Raw genomic sequence first — 26,859 nt, 5'->3', positions numbered from 1 at the left:
GTAAATGGAGAGTCAGGGCGGCCCCGGATGGCAGTGGGTCGCCCCAACGCTGAGAGAGCCTGTGTGGCTCAGAGGGGCCATATGTGTTTTTAAGAGCCTGTGTGGCTCCAACGTTTGACCAGTGTTGGCCAGAGCCTGTGTGGCTCCAACGTGCGCAGTGTTGGCTTCAGAGCCTGTGTGGCTTAGCTGGCGCCGTTTTGTTGATTCTTCAGGTGCCCAGCACTTTGTGGGCACCTGCCACGTTTAGGCCTTTCTGTGATGTACACAGTTGCCCAGCACTTTGTGGGCAACTGCCACGTTTAGGCTTTTGTACTTTGGACTGGCGCTGCATGGCAGCGCGCCCTGACTTTGGACCCAGGGCATCCTTGCCCCAACAAGGCCAGTTGGCCTAGGGACTGCCACAGGTAGTGGCTTATGTAGTGTTGGCGCAATGCGATTTCTATGCTTTTTAATAGTTATTGCTTATGTGAGTTTTTGCGCTATTGATTTATTAGGCACCTCTGAATGTTTATGCATTATGTGTCTTCCTTTCCATGCGCTGCACCTCTGAATGTTTAGTCATCATGTGTCTTCTTGCGCTGCACCCCTGAATGTATTTTATTGCATCATGTGCCCTATTCTTAACACCTCTGAATGTGTTACTGCATCATGTGTCTTCCTTTCCATGCGCTGCACCTCTGAATGGTTAGTCATCATGTGTCTTCTTGCGCTGCACCCCTGAATGTAGTTTATTGCATCATGTGCTCTATTCTTACTCCTCTGAATGTAGGTTATTGCATCATGGGTAATGTGTCCTTTTCCTAGACCCCTAAATGCTGAGTGATACTTAGGTGGTTGTCTTTTCTACTCCTCTGAATGTAGGTTTATTGCATCATGAGTAATGTATTCTTTCTTAGACCCCTAATGCTGTGTGATACTTAGGTGGTTCTTCTTTCTTAGTACAGGTGGTCCTAGTAAGGTCCTGGTTCCTGTTACCAGTGGTTACTGGTTGTTATCTTTGTGATTACCATTTTATGTTTTATTATTTCTTATTCTAGAAGTGCTATATCTGACTATGACAGTGGCCCTTGTGGCCCTGTCTTGTGTACATAATCCCTGTGAATATTGCCCGTGCCAGTTGGCACCATGTATATGTGTGATTTTATCTGATGTGTTTTTACAATACAAAAGTTATTTTTATAATAACCTTGTGTGGAGTCTCTTCTGTGGTGTGCCTAGTATGTTGTTGCTGTTGTGCGCTGGCGCAAATGCTTTACACATTGCCTCCGAGTTTAGCCTTACTGCTTGAGCCAAGCTACCAAGGGGGTGAGCAGAGGTTATCTTGGCGTGTGACTTCCTTGCCCTGACTAGAATGGTGGTTTCTGCCTGGCTTTGGCGTCAGCCTTAGCCTACCAGAAATAGCCAGTTCTAACAGTGATCTTTATTTTATCTTTGTAGCATTAATATGCAACACAGAAAACACGTTTCGTCCCAGATACAAAAGGAATTCTTCAGGGACTAGTTTTTGATCAGATCCTAATCTTTTGGTCATAACAGTATATTTTGGCAATGTGTTGAGAGTTGAATGCTTTTGTGTGTCTCTCCTGTTTTGTGTACAAACACTTTATCCAGCCATATCTCCCACTGTGGGCTCAATTATTAGTCCGGCAGTCCACGAACTACAACCTTGTGGGGGCACTGCGGCGGAGGTCTGCCTACCGCCATATTAAGATTAGAGTATTTGGACTGCCCTTGCCCCGCCGCAGCCGCCAAGGAACCACTGTTCCCTGGCGGTGTTGAGGCATCAATATGCTTGACGACAACGTCGCGGTCCCACCAAGCATATCAGGAGTTTCCTCTCTGCCATGGTTTTCCCTCCTCCATAAAAACCCTGACAGAAAGCAAACAAAGGGCCCCCTTATGCCTCTGCGCCCAGTGGATGCACATGAGGGGATGTGCATGCACACAGGTTTCTGCATGGCACAGACTTTTCAGTCCATGCCGTGCAGGAACTGCTTTTTGAGTTCCCATTGTAGTGTCCATTTTTAGAGGCACCGCCGTGGGAATGCCAAAGAATAGTCCGCCATACAGGAGGAAACTCCTAATCTGACAGGCGGCCTGACCGCAGCTTTGACTGTGAGTGGAGAAGTGTGGCTCAATGGTTAGAGTGGCAGACCCTGATGCAGAGGTCTAGCCCGGGACCAGGGTTCAATTCCCTGCCTCGGCGGGTCTTGGGCTCAAAATTCCACGGACCTGATAATTCTCGCCTCGGTGCCTATTCCAATCATGGGTCCCACTCTGCAACTCTGGGCAATAGCTTGCTTAATCTCCACAACGGCCCCCACAACGCTAAGGATGCCTGGCCTCCACCTTGGGGGTTCCCAGGAGTGGACGCCTCACAGAGAAAGCCAGGATGGGTTCCACAGCGGTATTCGTACAAGCGCCATGAGACCCTTGCGGGTGAGCAGTGCGCTATACAAGTATCAATTTACAATTTACTGTCCGGTGGCGGGCGGACCTGGCGCCGCACCTCCAAAGTCATAATAAGGCCCCGTGTTCTAATACTTGTAATTTTGCTTTTTGTCAGACTGCGAGCTACAGAAAGCAAAGAGACGTGAGATGCAGGTGAGCTCCCCACACCTGGCATGAGGCAACCCACCTCAACGAAGAGCAGAGAAAATTCTGCAGTACCTGTAAGTGGAAGCCAAGGCAGAGAAAAGGACGAATGGTGTGGCGGGGAGCTCTGTGCCGAGGACGGTATTGACCAGAGGAATTGTGGACATGGGAGATTTAGTGCAGAAAGCGAATTTAAAGACAACATGGAACAATCCTTTGGCACATGCAAGGGGCACGTGCAAAGTCAAGAACAAGTCAAAATGCACAAACTGCAGAAATCAGCGTGTACACCATATAATCTTAAAATTACAATAAATGATGCGACCCTTGGCCACAGCCTTTAACAGTTATGCTATGCCCCGACCCATGCCTCCCCCCGCCCCTTCTTTGGTGAATACCTGGTCTTCTCTTTTCTTTGACTGGAGTATTAGGTAAACAAACAAATATACAGACGGGCAGACTTTCGGATAGATAGATAGCCTTAATGAACAAGTGCACAGCTGGATGGAAAGGCAGTGAGAGGGCGTGATGAATGGACTGACAGAAACAGGCATTACGTTGTCATAAGTGCACACAGGATACACTTTAAAAGATGGCGCATCTCACCTGGAGAGACGGGGTCCCCGGGTGCTCTGAACAAGGTGGCTGGGGTGGGTCTGCGTCTTCTGATCTGTGGAGAGAAGAGATCACGCGATCATCAGAGGAGGCAGCACAGTCATGACCCTGCACAAGTAAAGCGGCCATCAAGTGAACGATGTCAAACTGCAGATCAACACCGCAGCCAGCATCATCAAACGAATCAACATAGAGCGCTCACTGTTGTTCATTGTTAAAAATGCAGGACTGTGAAGAGAGAACTGCTTTCTGTACACTGGAAGGCCTCTTTAAGAGGTCTATAACAATTCTGTTTGGATTTGAAAATATATTCACCTCTTTTAATATTAGTTATGCAATTTATCTTTGAGCAAACATCTCTCAAAGATGTTACTATCAAAGACACGTCTTGCCCTGTTTGAGGTTTGTTTATATGATGTAGTCATATGACTGTTTACAAGTAAGGACGCGCTGTGGCAAGAGGAAAATACTATTTATGTAGTTGGAAGAGGAATAATTGAGCTGAATGCTTTCCACTGACAAACGCAGTGATGAGTTCGAACCCTGGCAAGGTGACTCAGTTTTCCATCCTTCACGGAGGGTAAACTGAATCCGTTAAAACAGGTATTAGCAACATCAGTCAATTACAGCTCTTAGAAAGGGAAGATGTGTAGCACAATTTAAAAAAGTTATTATTATTATACGTTATTCATCTAATAAAGGTTACTATGGAACCTCTCATGCCTGGCACAGGGTCAGACTGATTTGCACATGGCCATGTCTGAACTGGGGTGGCGGAGTGAGCAAAAGAATGATGATGGATTAAACCCAGATCAGTTAACAAGGGATGAGTGCTTGCAATGTTCAACACTCTGTTCTTCATCCCCTTTAGTTTTTCTTTGTTCGCCCTAAGTTGGTAGGGTATGCCCAGACGTGGGTCCCTTGCTCACTTTGCCACTGGATTCAAGCTAGCCTGGCTCATGACAGCTGATTAGCCAGAAACCGGTCCCAGGATGCTTTTTCCCGGTCCAGGGAAGACATGGCTTTGCAGTTCGGGCTGGACTGTTCCCATGAGGCACAGGGTCAGATTGGTTCGCATATGGCCATGTCTGAAATGGGGTGGCGGAGTGAGCTAAAGAATGATGATGGATTAAACCCAGATCAGTTGACTGGGGGTGAGTGCTTGCAATGTTCAACACTCCGTCCTTCATCCCCTTTGGTTTTACCTCTCATGCCTCCCATGTTAATGGAGTTTCATTCATCCCCTAGATACTGAACTTCAGTGGAGTCTCCCATCAATACCCTTGTGCACTCCAGTCGGGTTTCACCCATCGGATCTATAGTCTAATATACTTCAATAGAGTCCAACCATCCCTTATGAATACCATAATGCACTTCAATGCAGTCTCACCATACCTTATCAATAGCCTAATACACTTCAATGAAGTCCCACCCATCTATTCTCAATAGCCTAATAAATGTCAATGGAGCCTCGCCATACCTTATCAATAGCCTAATCCACTTCAATGGAGTCTCACCGTCCCTTATCAATAGCCTAATACACTTCAATGGAGTCCTGCCCGTCTCTCATCAATACCCTAATACACTTCAACGGAGTGTCACCCATCTCTTACCAAAAGCCTAACACACTTCAATGGCGTCCCAAACATCTCTTATCAATAGCCTAACACATTTCAATGGAGCCTCACCATATCTTATCTTTAGCCTAATACACTTCAATGGAGTCCTGCCCGTCTCTCATCAATAGCCTAATACACTTCAATGGAGTCCTGCCCGTCTCTCATCAATAGCCTAATACACTTCAATGGAGTCCTGCCCGTCTCTCATCAATAGCCTAATACACTTCAATGGAGTCCTGCCCGTCTCTCATCAATAGCCTAATACACTTCAATGGAGTCCTGCCCGTCTCTCATCAATAGCCTAATACACTTCAATGGCGTCTCACCATACCTTATCAATACCCTAATACACTTCAACGGAGTGTCACCCATCTCTTACCAAAAGCCTAACACACTTCAATGGCGTCCCAAACATCTCTTATCAATAGCCTAACACATTTCAATGGAGTCCCACCCATCTCTTATCAATAGCATATACCCTTCAATTGAGTCCCACCAGCCTCTTATCAATAGCCTAATACACTTCAATGGAGCCTCACTGTCCCTTATCAATATCTTAATACACTTCAATGGAGTCCCACCCATCTCTTATCAATAGCCTACACACTTCAATGGAGTCCCACCCATCTCTTATCAATAGCCTAACACACTTCAATGTAGTCTCACCGTCCCTTATCAATATCCTAACACACTTCAATGGAATCCCGTCGTCCCTTATCAATAGCCTAACACACTCCAATGGAGTGTCACCCATCTATTGTCTCTAGCCTAGTACCCTTCAATTGAGTATCCATCAACCCTCATCAATAGTCTAACACACTTTATTGCAGCCTCCCCTTTCCTTAGGGTAAGTAAGTAACTTTATTAACTGTGCGATTACTTAAAATCTTTACAGTATAAAACACATAAACAACACCCCCCACCCAAAGTACCCTTCCCCCAGTAAAAACCCAATGTTCAGCTTTAAAATAGCACCGTGGCTGCGCAGGCTCTATTTACTACTTTTTGTCTGTTAAAACTTCAATTAAACGATTTTTTTTTGTAATTAAAATGATGAGTTAGCACAGTTTCGCACCTTTGCACCTCCAAGGATCAAATATTTGTATAAGAGTCCGACAGGGTTGTTCTCTCCATAGTGCTAATTGTCAATACGATAAATTCTTAACGAGCCCCCTGTCCGGCCCCATGTTGGATTTCTGATTCCAGTGATTCCAGTGGCTTTGCAAGAAATCCCTAAATTAGGTGACAACTAACAGGGTTAGGGCACCAGATAATTTTCATTGCCTCCCCTTTCCTTATTAATTATCTACTACATTTCAATTGAGCCTAACACCCCGTCATCAATAGCCTCGTGCACTCCAACGGAGCCTCACCAACCCTACCCATAATCTACTGCACGAGCCTAGTACTCTTCAATCAATTCTCGCTCTTCCCTTATCAATAATTTGCTATACTTCAGTCAAGTCTCACACTCTCCCATTAATAGCATAGTGCACTGCAGTGGAGTCTCACCCTTCTCCATCGGTAGTCTACTGCCCTCCAACTGAGTCTCACCCATCTATGGTGCACTGCACTTTAATGGATTCTCACTCAATAATAGTCTACTGAGTTTAAATTGAGTCTCACCCATTCCTAATTATTCCATTTCAATGCAGTCTCACCCATCACTTATCAGTACATTACTCCACTTCGTTGGAGTCTCACCAATCCATCATCAGCACATTACTACATGTTGGTGGAGTCTCGCCCATCCCTCATCAGTACATTACTACATGTGGGTGGAGTCTCACCCATCCCTCATCTGTACATTACTACATGTGGGTGGAGTCTCACCCATCCCTCATCAGTACATTACTACATGAGGGTGGAGTCTCACCCATCCCTCATCAGTACATTACTACATTTCTTTGGAGTCTCACCAATCCCTCATCAGTACATTACTACATGTCGGTGGAGTCTCACCCATCCCTCATCAGTACATTACTAAATTTCTTTAGAGTCTCACCCATCCCTCATCAGTACATTGCTACATGTCGGTGGAGTCTCACTCATCCCTCATCAGTACATTACTACATGTGGGTGGAGTCTCACCCATCCCTCATCAGTACATTACTACATTTCTTTGGAGTCTCACCAATCCCTCATCAGTACATTACTACATGTCGGTGGAGTCTCACCCATCCCTCATCAGTACATTACTAAATTTCTTTAGAGTCTCACCCATCCCTCATCAGTACATTGCTACATGTCGGTGGAGTCTCACTCATCCCTCATCAGTTCATTACTACATGTGGGTGGAGTCTCACCCATCCCTCATCAGTACATTACTACATTTCTTTGGAGTCTCACCAATCTCTCATCAGTACATTACTACATGTCGGTGGAGTCTCACTCATCCCTCATCAGTACATTACTACATGTCGGTGGAGTCTCACTCATCCCTCATCAGTACATTACTACATGTCAGTGGAGTCTCACCAATCCCTCATCAGTACATTACTACATGTCGGTGGAGTCTCACCCATCCCTCATCAGTACATTACTACATTTCTTTGGAGTCTCACCAATCCCTCATCAGTACATTACTACATGTCGGTGGAGTCTCACCAATCCCTCATCAGTACATTACTACATTTCTTTGGAGTCTCACCAATCCCTCATCAGTACATTACTACATGTCGGTGGAGTCTCACCCATCCCTCATCAGTACATTACTACATGTTGGTGGAGTCTCACTCTTCCCTCATCAGTACTTACTAAATTTCTTTGGAGTCTCACCCATCCCTCATCAGTACATTACTACATGTCGGTGGAGTCTCACTCATCCCTCATAAGTACATTACTACATGTCGGTGGAGTCTCACCCACCCCTCATCAGTACATCACTACATGTCGGTGGAGTCTCACCCACCCCTCATCAGTACCTCACTACATGTCGGTGGAGTCTCACCCACCCCTCATCAGTACATTACTACATTTCTTTGGAGTCTCACCAATCCCTCATCAGTACATTACTACATGTCGGTGGAGTCTCACCAATCCCTCATCAGTACATTGCTACATTTCTTTGGAGTCTCACCAATCCCTCAGCAGTACATTACTATATTTCTTTGGAGTCTCACCAATCCCTCATCAGTACATTACTACATGTCGGTGGAGTCTCACCCATCCCTCATCAGTACATTACTACATGTTGGTGGAGTCTCACTCTTCCCTCATCAGTACTTACTAAATTTCTTTGGAGTCTCACCCATCCCTCATCAGTACATTACTACATGTCGGTGGAGTCTCACCCACCCCTCATCAGTACATTACTACATGTCGGTGGAGTCTCACTCATCCCTCATCAGTACATTACTACATGTCAGTGGAGTCTCACCAATCCCTCATCAGTACATTGCTACATTTCTTTGGAGTCTCACCAATCCCTCATCAGTACATTATTATATTTCTTTGGAGTCTCACCAATCCCTCATCAGTACATTACTACATGTCGGTGGAGTCTCACCCATCCCTCATCAGTACATTACTACATGTCGGCGGAGTCTCACTCATCCCTCATCAGTACTTACTAAATTTCTTTGAAGTCTCACCCATCCCTCATCAGTACATTACTACATGTCGGTGGAGTCTCACTCATCCCTCATCAGTACATTACTACATGTCGGTGGAGTCTCACTCATCCCTCATCAGTACATTACACCATATCTGTGGAGTCTCACCCATCCCTCATCAGTACATTACTACATTTCTTTGGAGTCTCACCCATCCCTCATCAGTACATTACTACATTTCTTTGGAGTCTCACCCATCCCTCATCAGTACATTACTACATTTCTTTGGAGTCTCACCAATCCCTCATCAGTACATTACTACATGTCGGCGGAGTCTCACTCATCCCTCATCAGTACTTACTAAATTTCTTTGAAGTCTCACCAATCCCTCATCAGTACATTACTACATGTCGGCGGAGTCTCACTCATCCCTCATCAGTACTTACTAAATTTCTTTGGAGTCTCACCCATCCCTCATCAGTACATTACTACATGTCGGTGGAGTCTCACCCACCCCTCATCAGTAAATTACTACATGTCGGTGGAGTCTCACTCATCCCTCATCAGTACATTACTACATGTCGGTGGAGTCTCACCAATCCCTCATCAGTACATTGCTACATTGCTACATTTCTTTGGAGTCTCACCAATCCCTCATCAGTACATTATTATATTTCTTTGGAGTCTCACCAATCCCTCATCAGTACATTACTACATGTCGGTGGAGTCTCACCCATCCCTCATCAGTACATTACTACATGTCGGCGGAGTCTCACTCATCCCTCATCAGTACTTACTAAATTTCTTTGAAGTCTCACCCATCCCTCATCAGTACATTACTACATGTCGGTGGAGTCTCACTCATCCCTCATCAGTACATTACTACATGTCGGTGGAGTCTCACTCATCCCTCATCAGTACATTACACCATATCTGTGGAGTCTCACCCATCCCTCATCAGTATATTACTACATTTCTTTGGAGTCTCACCCATCCCTCATCAGTACATTAGTACATTTCTTTGGAGTCTCACCAATCCCTCATCAGTACATTACTACATGTCGGCGGAGTCTCACTCATCCCTCATCAGTACTTACTAAATTTCTTTGAAGTCTCACCCATCCCTCATCAGTACATTACTACATGTCGGTGGAGTCTCACTCATCCCTCATCAGTACTTACTAAATTTCTTTGGAGTCTCACTCATCCCTCATCAGTACATAACTACATTTCTTCGGAGTCTCACTCATCCCCCATCATTAGTTCTATCGTCCTCCGCCGGCTCTATGGCACTGCATTTATGCTGTTGTTTCTCACTTATGGCCATCAGTCCCACGCACCAGTCATTAATGGATTCACATCATCAATCCCCACTCACACTCATTGAAGTCCCACTTACTAACCTAGAGGGATTCCCATAATTCATCGGGGTTCGAATCTCCCCCTTACTCTCCGCATGCACTGCACGGGAGTGGAAGGGAATGACGTTACTGGCCTCGTGCGTCAGAGGAGACTCTACTCTCTGCGCATCACGAGCCTCGTGCACCACACTGGGGTCTCACTCATTCTCGGTCACTGGTTCGAAGAAGCTGCACGCGCTCCCCTTGACGGCTCTCATGTGTCAGTGGCCCTCATTCATTCCTCATTCACTCATCATCGCTTATTCCCATATAACTCGTCCTCACTCATTCCCGTTCTCTCCTCCTAAGCTCTTGAAATGAGCCACACTCACTCCCCGCCATCTGCCTCTTGGGGGTTAACCGGACCACCTTTCGATGGAGGGGCACTCGTCGCGCATGAGGGACCTCAGACTTCGCGGGAGTTCATTCTCCCCCCTTTAAAGGCCCTATGCGTGTCCCTGAGCCGCAGTCATTCCCTGCCACTTGTTTCTCACTTGAGAACGCGGCCGCGCTCGCTGACTTCAAATGAGTTGATAACATCCCAAGAATTTACGCAAAGTCCCCAAATCCCCTTATCCTGGCCTCATTTTAATTAAATAATTTATAAACCAGCAAAACCCCCTGCCGTGGCCTTGTCCTTGAAGCTAACAAAACAACATTCCGTACTTTATAACTCAGCTGCGAGCCTGGTAGGGAGTGCGTCGGGTGTTATTGTGGAATTCCTCACACCAAACCACCAAGGTAGCAGCACTAACACAAGAGTAATCTACCTTAACAAAAAGAACAGCAACTAAAGTTAACAGCCCGATCACCCACCACCTAAGATAACACGAGTACCTTCAATCCCCAAGTTAAATCCAACATTATCAATCACATCCCAGGTTAACCCGAATACCAACAGCCCAAGTTCACCCTACGACAAACAGCAATACAAATGAACTGTATGATCACACCAATCCAAAGTAGCATTTCTTTCAGATGTAACCCATCGGTACACCTTCAACAACATAAAACAAATAACTGCAACAACTCAAGATAACACCTCAACCAACAACTGTACAAGACAAAATTTGGACCAATAACATACCCCTCATCAACAGCACGAGAAACGTTTCCCACCAATTTCTCTACCAATGAACTAGACGAAAGACATCAACCAAAACAAAACCAACAACTTCCCGGTTTAGCATAAGTACCAGAAACAAACCATCTTAATACCACTATTAACAACACAAGTAAACTCAACTGCGATGAACAACAAAGCAACACCTCTACTACTAACAATACAACATAATACCTTTACCAATAACAAACCAACTCCACAACGCAAAGCAACATATTTACCAACACCTACCCTAGTTGCCTCTACTACTGGCACTGGTCAGAATGTATGCTAGTGCCATCATTAACTCAAGTTCTTCACTGCCTCATTTAAAACTAGCCACAACTTCAGCAACCGACACTAACACTGTTTCCACTAACTCAAACCATGATCTTCAGCAACAGGCAGACCTCAAAGATTGATCAACAACAGGGCTCGAGTTGGGGTACCACGCGTGTGGACGGCGTCCCCCCACTTATTTTACCGGGAGCTCAATAACTGGAGCAAATGGAGCCACACATTCACTCTTTGGCCTCTCTGGGGCGAGATCGGAGCTCATTCAGAATGCTGCTCACGCACTGGCTTCTCTGATGCAATTGCATCTAAGGGGTGAGCGAGGGGAGGCAATGAGTCTGACGGTGCAAGCCACCTTTCGTGACATCACTTCCTGTTGTGACGTCAGCGTCCCCCCACTTCTTTTTGTAGGACTTGTGCCCTGACAACAATATTAACCAACACTTCTACTACTTACTAACCCAAAACTGTCAACAACAACCCAACCATCTTCTACCTTTTTAGAGTTGTAATATCCTTATACAATTTCATCAACTTCAAAAAATACTCCCTCCCCCAAGTGTCAGTTGAACTGTCTGTAAAAGGCGGTGAACATTTTGGTGATGGTATTTCAATTTGTGGCTTCTTTGCAGACACCACAAGTAGCAAGCCAATGGTACACAAACATATGTTTTTGTTGATTGTTACTTAGAAGAACAAGGGGTTGTAAAGGATGATGAATGGAGACAGTATGTAGACCAGCCCTCATCCTTACATGACATACATTATACACTGGGTGGCCTGGAGTACCAGGAGTCAAATGTGGTATAGAGTTGTACATGTCACTTTAGATGAGACTAGCAGTTAGAGAAAGGTCATTTGAGGTTGACCTTGAAGTAAGTTAGGGAGGGTGAGGGCCTGGGACCAAGAGAGAGATTATTATGAAATAAGAAGTTTGAGTTAAGAAGAGAGATTGAGCTCAGGAGGGTGAGACAGAGCTCGGAGGTGGGGTGGGCGAGTTACCAGAAGAAGAGTCAGACAGGGGTGAGATATCGGCTGCTTACGCTAGAAGAGTACGTGGGGCAGGATTACATATACCTAGTGTGCTTACGAGAAGCTTGGATTTGCGAAATTGAAGGTGTTATGGGAGTTTGTAAGCTGTTTGATTTGTTGCCATTTTGCTGCCGCCGCAATGGTGCAGATGAAAGGCGCAGGTCAATTTTCAGGAAAACAACATATCAAGAATCCTTAGCAGATGTAGAAGGAACCAGGATATCTGGGAGAAAAGAGAGACGTGACGTTAGGGATGATATCTGATGTCTGCTTCTGAAGAGTTTTGCAGTAGGGAATGAAGAGTTATTTTGTGCTCAATAACCATGAGACAAACATGAGTGGACCTGAATTGAGTAGGCCAGGAAGGAGAAAAGTTTAATCATAACAGAGATTGTAGGAAAATCCAAATAAGGATATAATGTCAAAGAGGAAGCAAGACTAGAGGGGTGAATGAGGACACCATGGAAAGGAGCAAGAACAGTTAGAGAGTTTGTATGAGAAGTAATTAATGGCAGTGCTAGCAATCCCCTGAGATCAAAGCATGTTTAATAAGATTAAGCTGTCAAATACATCGAAGGCAGCCGAGAGGTTGAGGGGGATAAGTACAAGAGAGAGGCAGTTGTAAGGAGTTGGACGTCAGTGCATAAAAAGTGAGTCTAGTTAATACAAAGACTTTACACAAGTAAGTGGTTGTGAGATAGGACCATAGTTTGAGTGAGAGCGAGGATCAGCAGGGCTTTCTAATGGAGGGGTAAGCACACTTTGGATTCAAAACATTAAAGCTAGATGCCAGTGATGAAGGTTTGAATGAAGAGGTGGAAAGGGGGATAAGGGAGGGTACATGAGCAGAGGGAAAATAGTGTGATCATTTGAGGACAGACGGGGTCTGATTGTGCACAGGAGGGATTCACAGATTTGAGTATGGGGATTTATTCACTCAATTATGTGGTAGTGAAGGAAATGAAGGTGGCAGATTGAACTTGTGGAGTGGAAAAGTGAAAGAGGGATATGATCTGAAATATATTTATAAAGCGCAAACTAATGCCCAGAGGCATCTAGGTGCTACCCACACTGAGAGAAGTGCCTGCAAAAGTAGAGTAGCCACAAAAGGGAACAGAAACTGAACAACCTGTTACTGAATAAAAAGGGAGGAGGGCGGGCTAAGAGAGAAGGAGAGAGATGGTGGAGTTAAGAATACAAATATTCAGTGAAGTCATCAGCTGTGAGAGTTGAGTGGGAGATAGTTGTCCCAGAGAAGCAATGAGCAACAACTGGATGGTCAGGGATATCAACTTTCGATTTGACTAGTACGATGTGGTTAGTAGGTCCAAGTAATTGCGGGTTTTGGCTAGAAGAAGGGCAGTGGTATGAGTGCTGAGTGAATGTTAGTATTTTGAGATCAAGTGGCCTCTGTTGTTTCCTCAGTTGGATAAGGGAGTGTGTGAAGCTGATGGGTCAAATGCATGTAGAGAGTGGTCCATTGTCAGTTCCATAGTTTAACTGGATTGTGCGGATGGAGTAGCGAAACCTTTGCAAAAGAGCATCATGTTCTGAGCTTGACTCATAAGTTGGAGAGCCCTAAGTTTGAGATTCATGCCGTGAGTTTGTTGAGAGGAGATAAGATGGGGAGTTGGTCTAAAAGCGAGTTAAGGTCATCAAATGGTGGTTGAACAAGACTGGGAGGCACAGATGAGAAGTCTCTGTGCTTTAAATGGAGTGGATACAATTAGTCTTTCAAGAGTGGGTGTAGGAGAGGCAGAGAATATGACTGAATGATTTAGCAAAGATGATTTCAAGTACAGACCATCTCCTCTGTCAATGCAGGGCCATGAAGGGGATCTGTAGAGCAGCAGGAGCAGGGCCGGATTGGCCATAGCGGGCACCAGGCATTTCCCTGGTGGGCCGGAGGGGTGAGGGCCGGTTTTGTGCCCGGTGGGGGCTAGTTTAGTCACTGGGGGCTGGTTTTGCAGCACCAGCTCTATCAAAAGTCCACCACATAGTTGGTGCAGTTTTTTACATTTTGAGATGAGCACAACAAGTGTGTTTAATAAATCAAAATACATAAAAATAGTCTGAATTGTATTACTTGTAGGAGTGCGATGGTTAGTAGTTGTGTTGGTACTGTTATTGGCAGTGCTGGCAGGAGCAATGTGTGGTGCAAGCTGCAGTAGCATCCCAAGAAGGATCCTGGAACTTACTTCTTACAAATTAGGCACTGACGACCATCCTGGGAGAGCAGGAACTCTGGAGGGGGAAGCAGAGTTTGAGTAAAGTGATGTCTTATGAGGGGATCACCAGTGCTCCTGTTCTGTCACTCGGTCAGTGCGTGGTCATGATATAGTATAAATGACCAAACAGGCTATGCTTTTATGATCAGAGTCACTAGAATTAGGAGGTAAAGGAGGACCACATTATGTGGTGGGGGGCAAAATTACGTAGCAACAAAAGGCAAATTATGCAGCATAATGTAGCACAATCGATGACAATATTATTTTCTTAGTTTGTCATTTCAACCCCTATTAATACGGGAGACAGTCATTACAACGCGGGCTTTACACCGCGCTACCATTACGACGCAGCCATCACAACGCAAGTCGTTACAACGACTTGCTCTGAATGGTGCTATATAATAAAGAATAGTATAATTTACTATTCCAACACCTTCCCTACTGTTACGTAGGCTGGAGTTGGAATAGTAAATTATACTATTCCTAAATCCAGCGCCTACAGCGCAAGTCGTTGTAACGACTTTCGTTGTGATAACTGCGTTGTAATGGTAGTGCAGTGTAAACACCGCGTCGTAATGACATACATCCAGTAATACTGTCTTGGAAAGAGTTATTGTAATTAATACCAGATTGACACCTAAATACAGCATCAGCAACATAAATGTTGCACGTTAACATTTGAAAAGGATTTGTCAATGTGTAGAACCGCGTTTTGACGCTTTTCTTTAGTGACGTTTGTTCCTCATGAACTAGTCCATTATTCTTTCAGTTCTTACTCTGAATAAGATACACCACGAGAGGGGGGTGATGATGGTGGCATAGGACATTGGGATTTCCCCCTTCTTATGATGATGGCAATTTTCATATGGATTTACAAGATGGCAGCGGGTTGGATACCTCGAGTGATGTGGGGTTGGACTTGCCACTTGGACCACCGACTGAAGAGAGTGCTTCATTTGTGGTTGTGGTCCGACGGCAGCTGGGGTCCTTGATATGCAGCTGCCCTCTGTTATGTTCAAAACTAATGTCCTTACAGAAATTCTACAACCTGGGCTAGTGATGTCTGAGCCCTTGCTCCCCTTCAACATGGCCCTCACTGATACTTTATGGGCACATGGTCAAGCCCCTTGTCCTGCACACCCCTGAATAGGCAGGTGGTCAGATATCACAGATGGGAAACAGGTGACCCTAGTTTTCTCACTAAGAATCCTTTTGCAGGACGCCTAGTGGTTTGGTTTCAAACAGTATGCTTAATACCAAGTCTTTCCCCACTTCTCCACTAGATAGGGAGTCCAAGAGGATTGAGGCATTTGGAAAATGGATGTTCCCTGCAGCCAGCATGGCACTGAGATCAATTAATGCAGCTTGCTTCCTAGTCTGCTATACGCACGCCTGCTGGGCCAGCAAGATCTTGCCAGCAGGCCCAGAAGGCTTTATGGCCTCTCTGGCTCAAACAATTCATGATGGGCAGGACCTGGACAAGTCAGAAATTCATCCTGCCATCCAGATACTATGGGCTGCTTGTGGAGGAGATGGTGCTCTCTTCCTGGGGAGGGCGTTTGGCACCAGCTCCACCACCACACGTGGATGCATGACATTTTTTTTTTAGTGTATAAACCTTTTTCATGATGATGCCCTTTAATGGCTAAAGCATTTTTGGTGAATTTGCTGTTTCTGCCATAGAGAATTTTAAGGACAGTAGTGCCGTGGAATGCTCCCTGTGCTCCCTGTGACTATTGACTCACACCAACCTGTTCCCACATCAGGTTAGAAAATTCCAGGGGACTGACCTAGAGACATAATCAATTGCCCACCCACTTCAGCAGTCACTGCCATCCTTTCAAGGCTGAGGACTGGGGTCTCACAGGCATTGCGCATGCCTGCGGGTGCCCCATTCTTCCCAGTTCTCTTCCCCAGCAGCAACAGCCTCTAAGCCGCTTCAGTTTGCCTTTAGCGGTACATACCCATGCAAAAGGATACTCACAACCACCCTGCATATTCAGTGGGATTCAGTGGAGTCATCTCTGCCCATTCAGGTCAGCATTTATTTTGCTCCTAGGAGGCATTTCACACCTATTCACTCCTATTCAAGGCTAATTACAGGTTGGGAGAAGCTAGAGAGCCAATGTAAATTAGAACCCATGATCTTCAGGGAGGAAAAGGGTAACCTTCTAAAAGTTATTTTTACTTAATATTCATGAAATATCTGACTTCACAATAGATTTGCGGTTTTATGAACTATTAGAAATGTTTTTTTCATTATTTTTGTAGCTGGTCAAATTCCCAAAATACAGTATTAGTATTTTAATGTATTACTTTGGTTTTCTACAAAGAACAACTAGGCCTGCCACCATGTAAGTCACAGTAAAAGCATGTTACCATTACATTTCTACACATGCTACTTTGAAATACTAAGCACCTTGTCTTGTGAGCTAAAAGGCGTACATAGGGGTGACATGTTAATGTTTAAAAGGGACATTTTGACATGTCGAATTGCAGTTTTTACGCTGCTTCATTCAGGCTACTATGGTAGGCCCATAGCCATGATAGCACTGTCAATGTAGTAAATTCCACAATAGGTGCTACAGGCCACTGCTGGCAATTAACTTCCAGGCCCTGGGTACTCCTTGTACCATATATTAGGGACTTCTAGGAAGTTAAATATGCCAATTAGGAGTGTGTCCATTTAACCTTGATTATAGAGAGAACAAAGGCACTTCTTTACTGGTCTAACAGGGGTAAAGCCAGAAAAAATACAGGGTCCAGCAAAAGGTGAAAAATCTGGGGTGACCGAGCAGAAACAGCAGATTTCCTACATGCATAGAGCCAGCTCAAGTTTAGTACCTGAGTGATTCCGGGGATGAGATCATTGAGTCGAGATGGGCGGATCTCTTTGCCCCCGATATTCTGATGTCATGTAATGAAACAAAAGCCAAATTTACAAACATTTGGTACCAAAGTCCAAGAAAGACACTCATAGTGCAATGCAAAGATATGCACACACGTACTGGGTTCGGGTGGGGGGTCCCACAAGAGTGTCGCCCTTGTATGAACGTCACACTCAGTGCCATCACTAATCCTGGGTTTTTTACCCTTAAGTAATTATCATTGGTCACGGTGTTTTATTCGAACGAGCCCAATAGGAGCAAAAAAAAAAAGACTCCAACAACCAGAATGCACTAGGCTGGCACACGAAAGACAGTGACCGTGATGGCATTGAGTGACGCACGCAGAGGCTCCAGTGACGTACACTGTCACTAACCACTCAGGGATGCCATGCCCTTTAAAGTCTAAGCCCTTCCCACCCAGCATCACTACTTATGTGTACTATGCAGCAATCACCCCTTGCGTTTCCCAGAGATACCCTCGTAGTCTCATATCCTACACCCCATATTGTCTCTCTGTTGCACTGTTCAGAGCCCACCTCCCTTCCAACCTCCGAGCCCTCTCCACCCAGGCCTCTTCCCGCGCACTGAACAAGGAGGCTTTGCTGCCCTTCCCGGCCGAGACCTCCCCCAGCTCACGCACACACGACCTCCTTGTACTTGAGGCAGCGCCTGGAGCCGGCTCTGTTGATACAGGGCGGCGGGCCGCTGATAAGCGCTACAGCTGACCTTGAGGTCTCGACTGTTCGACGTCACTCCTCGCAGGCGGGGAATGAGGGGAGGAACAGGAGTATGACGAGCGCCTAGGGAGCGCTCCCCTGGCTCGTGGCGAGTGTGAGGTATTTAGCAGTTTCTGATTGAACCATTCGACGAGAGGAAGACCCCTGGAAGCAGTGACAACGTAAAATGGTGCCCCCCCCCCACCCCACCATGTGAAGTGTGCCCCTGAGTCTCAAATATCTCACATATATTCATGGCCTCCTTGGGCGGAGTGGGGCCCCTAGAGGGATCAGGGACCCCCTGCGCTGCAGGTTCCTGCTTTAGTCGTCTGGATGAAAGGCTGAGTCCCCCTGAAGAAGGATGAGCCCCCCTGAACATTGCTAGAAACATGAATCCCGAGGCTTGCATGCAGGGTCGAATCAGATAGCTAAAAATGTAGCCCAAATTTGCAAATCAGGGCGGGTGTGTACTTGGAAAGACAAGATGTGCAGGTGTATGGGAGACTGCATGCATGTGTGCTTGCTTCATGCAATGTTTGTGGTAATATAAAAAGTCAAGAATAAAAACCGGCGCCCCACACCATAATACAGGCCCACAAACAGTTAAAAACCCCATGCACTGATCTGTCAGACCAGCCTTCATGGCACTGCTAGAGTGCCCAATAGGCCAGTCCAACCCTGCTTCGCCCTTATGGTGACATCACTGGTGGGGGGTAAAGGGCAGGCAGCAGAGTAAGTGGAATGTACACATGGGTCCTTGAGTACAGAAAACAATCTCTGCGGCTTCGCCTAGGTGACTATAGGTTTCGGTAGGCGGTCACCAGTCCAGGTTCTCCAGGCCTCTGCATTTTGTTCTCCTGGAGCGCACTAGAGAGGTTCCGGCTGGAGGAGTGTGTTACATGTTGTTGGGTTGCTTCAAGGCTTCAGCCTCTAGCCAGACACCACTGAAAGGTGTCCTCTGTGCTTCTCCTGCCAGATAACCCTTCTTGTTGAGCCAGGCTACGCTTTAGGCCACTAGGTCCCAGTTTTCTTAGTCTTCTCTTGTTGCAGTCAGAAGACTCTGGCATGATGTTCACAGTGAGCTTCTCCCAGAGGGTCTGGTTTCCTACTTGTGAAGTTTCACTCCAGATTTCTGAATGTGGTCGGCCACCCCTGCCCATCCGGCAGAGCCTCTTCCTGGACTCTCATCTCTCCTCATTAGAATCAGATCTGAGGAGTGGTCTTAAGAGAGGTTACTGTTGATCCTTCTCTTTTGGTTGCTCTTCTGGCATCAAACAGACGTCTACTTCTTCCGTCCTGCTCTTTCTGAGGTCCTGGCAGGCTCCGGGAGGGCTCAGGGTGGCGGACCTCTTCTGGTTCTCAACTCAATTTTTCCCTTGGGGTTAATTGTGGGGCTAGAGCCTCCCAGGCCTCAGGACCTCCCCATGTGACACCCTGTGAGGATATAGAAGGGGGCCGGTCGGACCTCTTTGGGTTCTCCAAAGGTTGTTCATACAGGGGTTTATCTGGGTCTACAGCTTCTCACTAACCACTCAGTCACTCCCGGCTGTGCTGCTTCCTTCTGACCCAGTTTCCTGTGGCCGGGACCACAGGCGTGTGATTTCTGGTTCTACAGCCACATATGTAGACTTGTCCCAGTGACTGGTACTCAGTCACAGTGGGGCAGGGTCTACAAAGAGATTTCTTACAGGAGATACAATGATTCCACCAGCTGGTCGGGAGAACCAGAATCAGTAGTAATAGTGCCCAAGTTCTTCCCTCTATCCTGTGCTTAATTTGAGCTGGTGGTTTCCAGCACTTAGCACCAGTGCTAAAATGTAAACACGGGCACTTTTGACAGTTTACCACATGATGGCGCTATTTGTCAAATATAGAGGTGAGCACAACAGTTAATTCAATATACCATAAAACGGCTATTACCTGCCTTCCAAGCCATTCCTACAGCTTTGGGGGCTTGGAATAGTCTGAATTTTCACAATTGTTGGATTTCATGATTAGTAGTTGTGTTGGTTTTATCATAGATGGCACTGACAAGAGCCATGGGCAAGCTTCAGTGGACTCCTTTCGAGAGCCCCAGCACTTATTTTTTCACAAATTAATCATTGCCTCCATCAAACATGTTTGTACTCATCTGGATCCCTCTGGAACATTTCCTCTCCTCCTTTCACCTCCCCGAGCTTAAAAAAGATGGCTTTTTCAGTGAACTTCGACAGCATCTTAGCTTTTATTCTGCATTTCTCTGGTTTTGCTTGCTTTCTGTAGGTGGGCATCTTTCTAAGCCAATCCAAGTGACGGTATAGTTTTCCCAGGGGCAGCTCCTCCACTACAGCAGAGGAGGGTCGTCCCACTACTCTCAAAGCAGGAAAATAACCTTGTTATTATAATTATATTTTCCCTCTATGGGCCTGGGTTAGGGCGAGGCGGGACTTGGGTCTCAGGGGGAGGAGTGGCGGCACACTAAGTGTGAATGACGGTTGGCTGGCAGTCTTGGACTGTCCAAACAGTTATGTGCACTTTGCATGTTCCCCACCAGGCTGTAATAGAGAAGTTTAATGGACAAGTGTGGCTCAATGGTTAGAGCGGCAGACCCCCACTGCGAACGAGCATCCGCAATGTCATTGCTGACCCTGGGCACATGCACCGCACGGAAAGCAATGTCAAAGCGCAAGGAGAAGTGTGGCTCAATGGTTAGAGCGGCAGACCCTGATGCAGCGGTCTGGCCCGGGACCAGGGGTCAGTTCCCCGCCTCGGCAGGTCTTGGGCTCAAAATTCCACGGGCCTGATAATTCTTGCCTCGGTACCTGTTCCAATCATAGAGTCCCACTCTGCAACTCTGGGCAATACCTTGCTTAATCTCCACAACAGCCCCCACAACGCTAAGGATGCCTGGCCTCCACCTTGGGGTGCCCAGGAGTGGACGCCTCACAGGGAAAGCCAGGATGGGTTCCACAGCGGGATTCATACAAGCGCCTTGAGACCCTTGCGGGTGAGTAGTGCGCTATACAAGTATCAATTTACATATCAATTTAATACACAAGGAGAGCATGCAGAGGCGCCCTGTCCCTGTCTGTTTGTGTAAATTTTCAGCACTATTAGGACTTGTTTAGGCGCAATCAAAGTACCTAAGCCTGAAATCAATCAGCTGATTGATTTCAGGCTTAGGTACTTTGATTGCGCCTAAACAAGTCCTAATAGTGCTGAAAATTTACACAAACAAAACCCCTTGCTGGCCATTCTATATTACAATAAACTCTGCCCGAGCCCGCAAGGGTATATTGGGTTGCTCACCTTCTTATATACTGTCCCTGTCTGAGCGCTGAACCACTGCGCTCAGACCAATCAGATCGCTGCATTGTAGAGTTTTGATTGGCTTAGGGGAGCCTGTGTGCTTCCGGGAACGAAGGGGAGGAGAAGGTGGTCGTGAGAAGGGACCTAAGCTGAGGAGACATGGCGGCTGTGAAAAGGTAAGTGTTTCTTTAATTTATTTTTTTGGTTCACTGCCCAGTTCCCGCAACCCCTTACCCTGCTAGACTTCACTGCATTTTCCATTTCATTATTTTTCCTTGCCTCAGATTGGTTGTCCGAGAGTAGCCTCATCACTTTGCTCACAGCATCCATGAGCGCGTGGTTCCAACCTTGCAACTTTCCCTTTGGGTGAATTGTTAGCAAACGGGTTTATTAAGCAGGGTTGGCCCTGAAACAGTCGAAACCCTCACACGGGGCTAATTTAAGAAGCAATGTTCATTGAAAGTATGTTGATTCAACAAATAGTTCCCAAAGGTAAATAAAGTTTAAAAAATGAGCGAAAGGGGTTACATCTCTGCGGTAAAATAAACTTTCACTGTACATGCGTGCCTGTAGGCATGCCAACATAAATTCAAGTCACACAGCCCCTTTCAGTCTTTGCAACGTGTTGTACAGTAGGGTTGCGTGCCAACTTTTCTAAAGCCAAACTTGAACAATGCTGCATTAATCTCTGTTAAGACCCAAAGGCTATGGGGGGCTTACTTGCTAACGCCGTGTGATGACAAAGAGGCGACAGGTCATTTAGACAGTCGCAAACTAGGAACAGTTAACACCAAAAACGACATCCACTTAGGCCTAATGATGACATCGCAAAAATCATATGAGATGGCATGCAGAAGAGAGGAAACGACAAAGGAAGACACCATGAGAAATAACTGACATTAAAAAAACAAGCATTAGCAAAGCCAATCGGTCTCACCTATGAAACCTATTAGCTTTGTTAATGTGCTTAACCTTGTTGAAAAGCATCGCGGCTGCTGTGCACCATGGCGAAAAAGAAAGATCCAATGACTCAACTGTCGGATCATTTTGTAGGCACATTCCTGCGTTCAACACACATGCATGGTGCACAGCAGCCGCGATGCTGTTTTGTCCAAAATGGATCGATAAGTAAAAAAAAAACACTATTGCGAAAGCCCTGTTTTAAAATGGAGCTCGAAGAACTTAAAAAAAGAAAAATGATTGAGCTCGTTGTAGGAGGGGGGCGGCGTAAAGCAAAAAGCTGTGCGGGGAGCAGCAACACATGGGAGAGAACATTAGCGAAAAAGAGCAACATGGAGTGTGGTTGCAAATGCACACGGTAAAAGAGAGCAATGGGGTTTGGGGGGGGGGGGGCGGCCGACCACCGGGAGGGCTTTGGGGCCAGGAGGGAGGGGGTGGGGGGAGGAGAGAGACTAGGAGACCACAGGGGATCCTGGGATTTTTGGGCTGGTTGGGCTGCCTTGGGCGGTTTGGGCTACACACTGGGCTTGCTTTGGGCTGGTTGGGGTACAGGGTTTAGGTACGTCCATGTTGATTCACTAACCACCATTTTAGTGGTAGTGACACAGCAGCCGGAAGGGTCCCCTGGTCACGAGTTGTTTTGGCGGTTCGTGGGGGTGCTGTTGCGGTTCTGTGGTTGCGACGTGGTTAATTGGTGTAGGCGAGGCTTTTGTTGGTGTCCGGTGTGGCGGTGCGGCTATGGCGCGTTTAATGGACCCGCGCGTTATGGAGGCGGTGAGGCTGCATTAGTCCAGATCACATCCATCTCGTGGGGTTGGTGCCGAGCACAACGAGAGCAGGACCCGTCATCTATGAAGCAATTGACTCACTTGCAGAAAATTTGACCAGAGGCCAACTAGCAGCCTTGGAATCATTAGAGAAAGCAAACTCCTTTGTCATTAAACCATTGGACAAAGGGGGAAACGTGGTGCTGTGAGATGTGAAGAAATACACAGCAGAAGCTAAAAGACAGTTGGATTTTTCTGGCAGTTATATGGAAACCAGTCCTGCTCAGTATTGTCTTATGAATGATTTGCTCCACAGTATGTTGGGCAGTTGGCATGAGAGGGGTATTTTAAGCCTGGATGAATTATTGTTTTTGACTGTCAAGAAACCCAGGACACCATGTTTTTATATGTTGCCCAAGGTACACAAACACAATACAGACCCACCTGGTAGGCCTATTATATCAGCCAAGAATAGTCTCCTGGAAAACATTTCCATATATCTTGACTATGTTTTATTCCCATATGAATGCAGTGTTCCATCATACTGTTGTGATAGCATGGATTTCATCTTATAAATCTATGATATCCCATGAAAATCTAGTTATATTTTTGCAACAGTAGATGTGGTTTCCCTCTACACCTGCATTAAGTAGGAATTGGGGCTAAAAGCATGTAGATAGTTTTTTCAGGGACAGAACATTAGCAACATGTGACCATGCCATGGCTCTCATTGAGATGCTACAGTTTTGTCTGTAAACAAAAAACAACAGAAACAATGCCAGTACTGTGACCTCTACTAGAGAGAATTAAATTGTGTTACAGAAAGAATTAAACTGAGTGCAAATTCAGACAATTTATCAGAATAGATCACTGTTTATTTATCATATGTTTTTTTAGAGTTTTTGTTGGTTATTATTCACCAAAGATACACAGAAACAATTGAAGAACAAACAATACATAATACAATTTTCATAAAAATGACATTAGCCTAAAAATGTGCATAAATAACAAAAATCTATCATATGTGGTTGATCAACATCAGCACTCCAATCTCACACTCACACACAACCCATACATACAAGTCAATATTTACAATTTGAATATCACAAAATAGAAATTTTAAAGTACACCAAAGAAACTTGTTTGATTTGATCAGAGGATATTGGACAATATCAAAAACAATTTAGTGAATTGAGATCTTATGGTGTAAACACACGGTCTACGCGTTTCGAACCCCTAACTGATTGGGGGGTTCTCATCAGGACCTCATAACTGTGGTGGGAGAGAGAAACGAGATCTGGGTCACTAAATGTGAAAAGGCTATGGAACATACTACTAGCTGCCCTTATTGGAGGATGCCTCTTACCTTCACAAAGGAGTGTGCACTGATTAATCAAAAACCGGACGTTGACAACTAAAGAGAGGGGGCACAAACAAACCAATCAGAACCCCATAACTGCACTGTAGGTGAATACACACCCTAAAGGTTTCAAAGACACACTTACTTTACTGCTGCATGGAAGTCTGTAAAATGTCTGTGAAAAGAGTGGGAAAAGGGACTTTTATAGAAATGTCATTGGGACCGCGGTGAAAAAAGGAAAATGAATGTTACCAGGCTTACTTGTAGTAACTCCGCGGGGTTATAGAAAGCCAGGATTAGATCGTGGACCTATAGGAACAAAAGGTGCCTATGAGACAAATGGTTTGCAATAGTCATCTAGATTGAAACGTGGCTTCGATTAACAAAATACAAAAAATGCCCGGGCTTACTTGGAATTGTTGATAAGCCGCGAAGTAAGGTGAAAGTCCAGGACGGGATCGAGGACCTGTGGAGATAGGGTGCGCTCGTGTTAAAACTGGTTTGGTGTCGGCGTGTTAAAGCGCAAAGCTCTTTTTGGCAGTTTAGACGCAGATGATGCAGAGCGCGCTTCCCTTCGAGGAGCCAACGCTCTCCTCTATATGGTGTCCGGGTCTGAATCGTGGAAGAACGACTACCTAACTGGCGTCCTGTTTGTGCGTTTAATGGCCTTGCCGCCGAACTTCCGGGAATTAGAGGATCATGGGAAATGTAGTTCTGGCGGTGGGCGGGAGCCTCAAATGTCGAAAAATGACGGTTTTCTTCTGCATCGCTATGTTCGGTGCCTGCTTCATGATTTAGAGACATTATTACGAGGAATAGTTCCTGCACCTATTTGAAAATGTAAAATTTTCGGGGCGGAAAATGTTGGTATCGCTGAGTTTTGTCCAAATATCATCAGGCTTGTCCGGACATTCTTTATGAATGAAACAACACGGGGGGCCGACATGGTGGTATTGTCTTTGATCCAAACATAAATGAACTGTTGAAAGTGTCTCAACTCGAGAACTGGCCGGCTGGTTGACTGAATTGGTGAATGTGATATTTATTCAAATATCCGGATAGAGATATGAGAATTTGTCTCGATCTGCGTGGCATGATGTGAAAACCGAGGTGGTGATGTAGTCCTTACACGTAATGGACAAACAGATCCATGCAAAGTGCATATGAGTCAGGGCCGTTAATGGGAAAATGTGACCCTCAGTTCAGCTTGAATTGTTCTGACATTTCATTTAGGCCATCGACTGCAATGTTGAACTTCAGGATAAGCATGGCTTCCCTCTTGGATAACTTTGAATCCAGATCTCCTCCTCTTTGGTCTCTATCGACCTTTAAGATTACTGTCCATTTCAGGTCCGATTCCTTATGAGCCATAGTTTGCCAATGGTTCACCAATGGCGCTGTCAAGACCTTCATTTTTATTCGTGATTTATACTGTGTTATACGTGTTCGGACTTCTTGATTGGTTTTATCAATATATAAGAGGTTGCATGGACATTTTATGCCATATATGACATTGCGTGATCTACAGTTGGTAAATGAGTTGTGTCTCCAATAGATGTTCCTTCGTTGGGAGACTGATCCTTCTTCTGTAGTGGCACAGCATAAACAAGACCCACATTTTTTATGTCCGACAACTGGAGGTAAACCAGCATAGGCTCTAACTGATAGCACTTCTTTTTGTGGCATTGCTGCTCTGACCAAATGGTTGGCTAGGCTGTGGTTTTTCTTGAAGGCGAACAATGGTTCAACATTGAGCGATGTATGTAAAGTTTTTTACTAGATGCCAATTAGTGAACACCGCCTTTTTCAACAAGTTGGAATTAGGACAGTAAGTTGAAAAAAAAGACAATCCTGTCTGTTTCTTTTTTTGTCTTTCTTTCTAGCAGACTTTCTCGCGGTGTCCACCATGCGCGTTTGATAGATCTTTTCAGTAATTTTTTGGGGTACCTGCATTCCAAAAGGTTGTTCGTCAAGTTAGTGGCATTGGCCATGAATTCATCTTTGAAATGGCAATTGCGGCGAATTCGAAGGTATTGCCCGTACGGTAGATTATCCTTCATACTTCTTGGATGATTTCTTGTAAAATGCAACGACTTGTTGTGGTCTGTTTCTTTTTTGTGCAAAATTGTTACAAGTCCTCCTTCACATGGATATACTGCCACATCCAGGAAAGGCATTCTGTACTTCGAATAATTCAAGACATTTTTGTCTGTAGCATATTTGTTTTCTGTTTGGCAATCAATGGTATAAACAGCTAACTGGAACGGGCATGGGAAGTTGCTTTGTACCGAGTTTTGCCTGTATGTTTATGGGTTGGTGGGAGTCTGAATACATTTGGTCGGAAGAATTTGAGGAACATTCACAACATCTGGTCTTGTGGACACCTTACATAGACAATATTTTTCTGATATGGGATGGCCCACAAAAAAAGCTGGATACGT

The 26,859-nt window shown here is 45.5% G+C and overlaps 1 protein-coding gene across 1 annotated transcript in view; it reads right to left on the bottom strand.

Annotated features, from left to right (window-relative positions):
* PPP1R1B (protein phosphatase 1 regulatory inhibitor subunit 1B) overlaps positions 1-26,859 on the bottom strand; it is a 247,529-nt gene that overhangs the window by 150,426 nt on the left and 70,244 nt on the right. The window contains exon 2 of the mRNA XM_086924347.1: positions 3,202-3,265. Within this exon, the coding sequence (XP_086780473.1) occupies positions 3,202-3,265 (64 nt within the window). The remainder of the gene's footprint in view (positions 1-3,201; positions 3,266-26,859) is intronic.

This window comes from Lissotriton vulgaris, chromosome 5 (assembly GCF_964263255.1).
Source record: "Lissotriton vulgaris chromosome 5, aLisVul1.2, whole genome shotgun sequence".
Lineage (NCBI taxonomy): Eukaryota > Metazoa > Chordata > Amphibia > Caudata > Salamandridae > Lissotriton > Lissotriton vulgaris.
The sequence above is the reverse complement of the archived record's forward strand: the minus strand, read 5'-3'. Positions and strand labels throughout refer to the sequence as shown.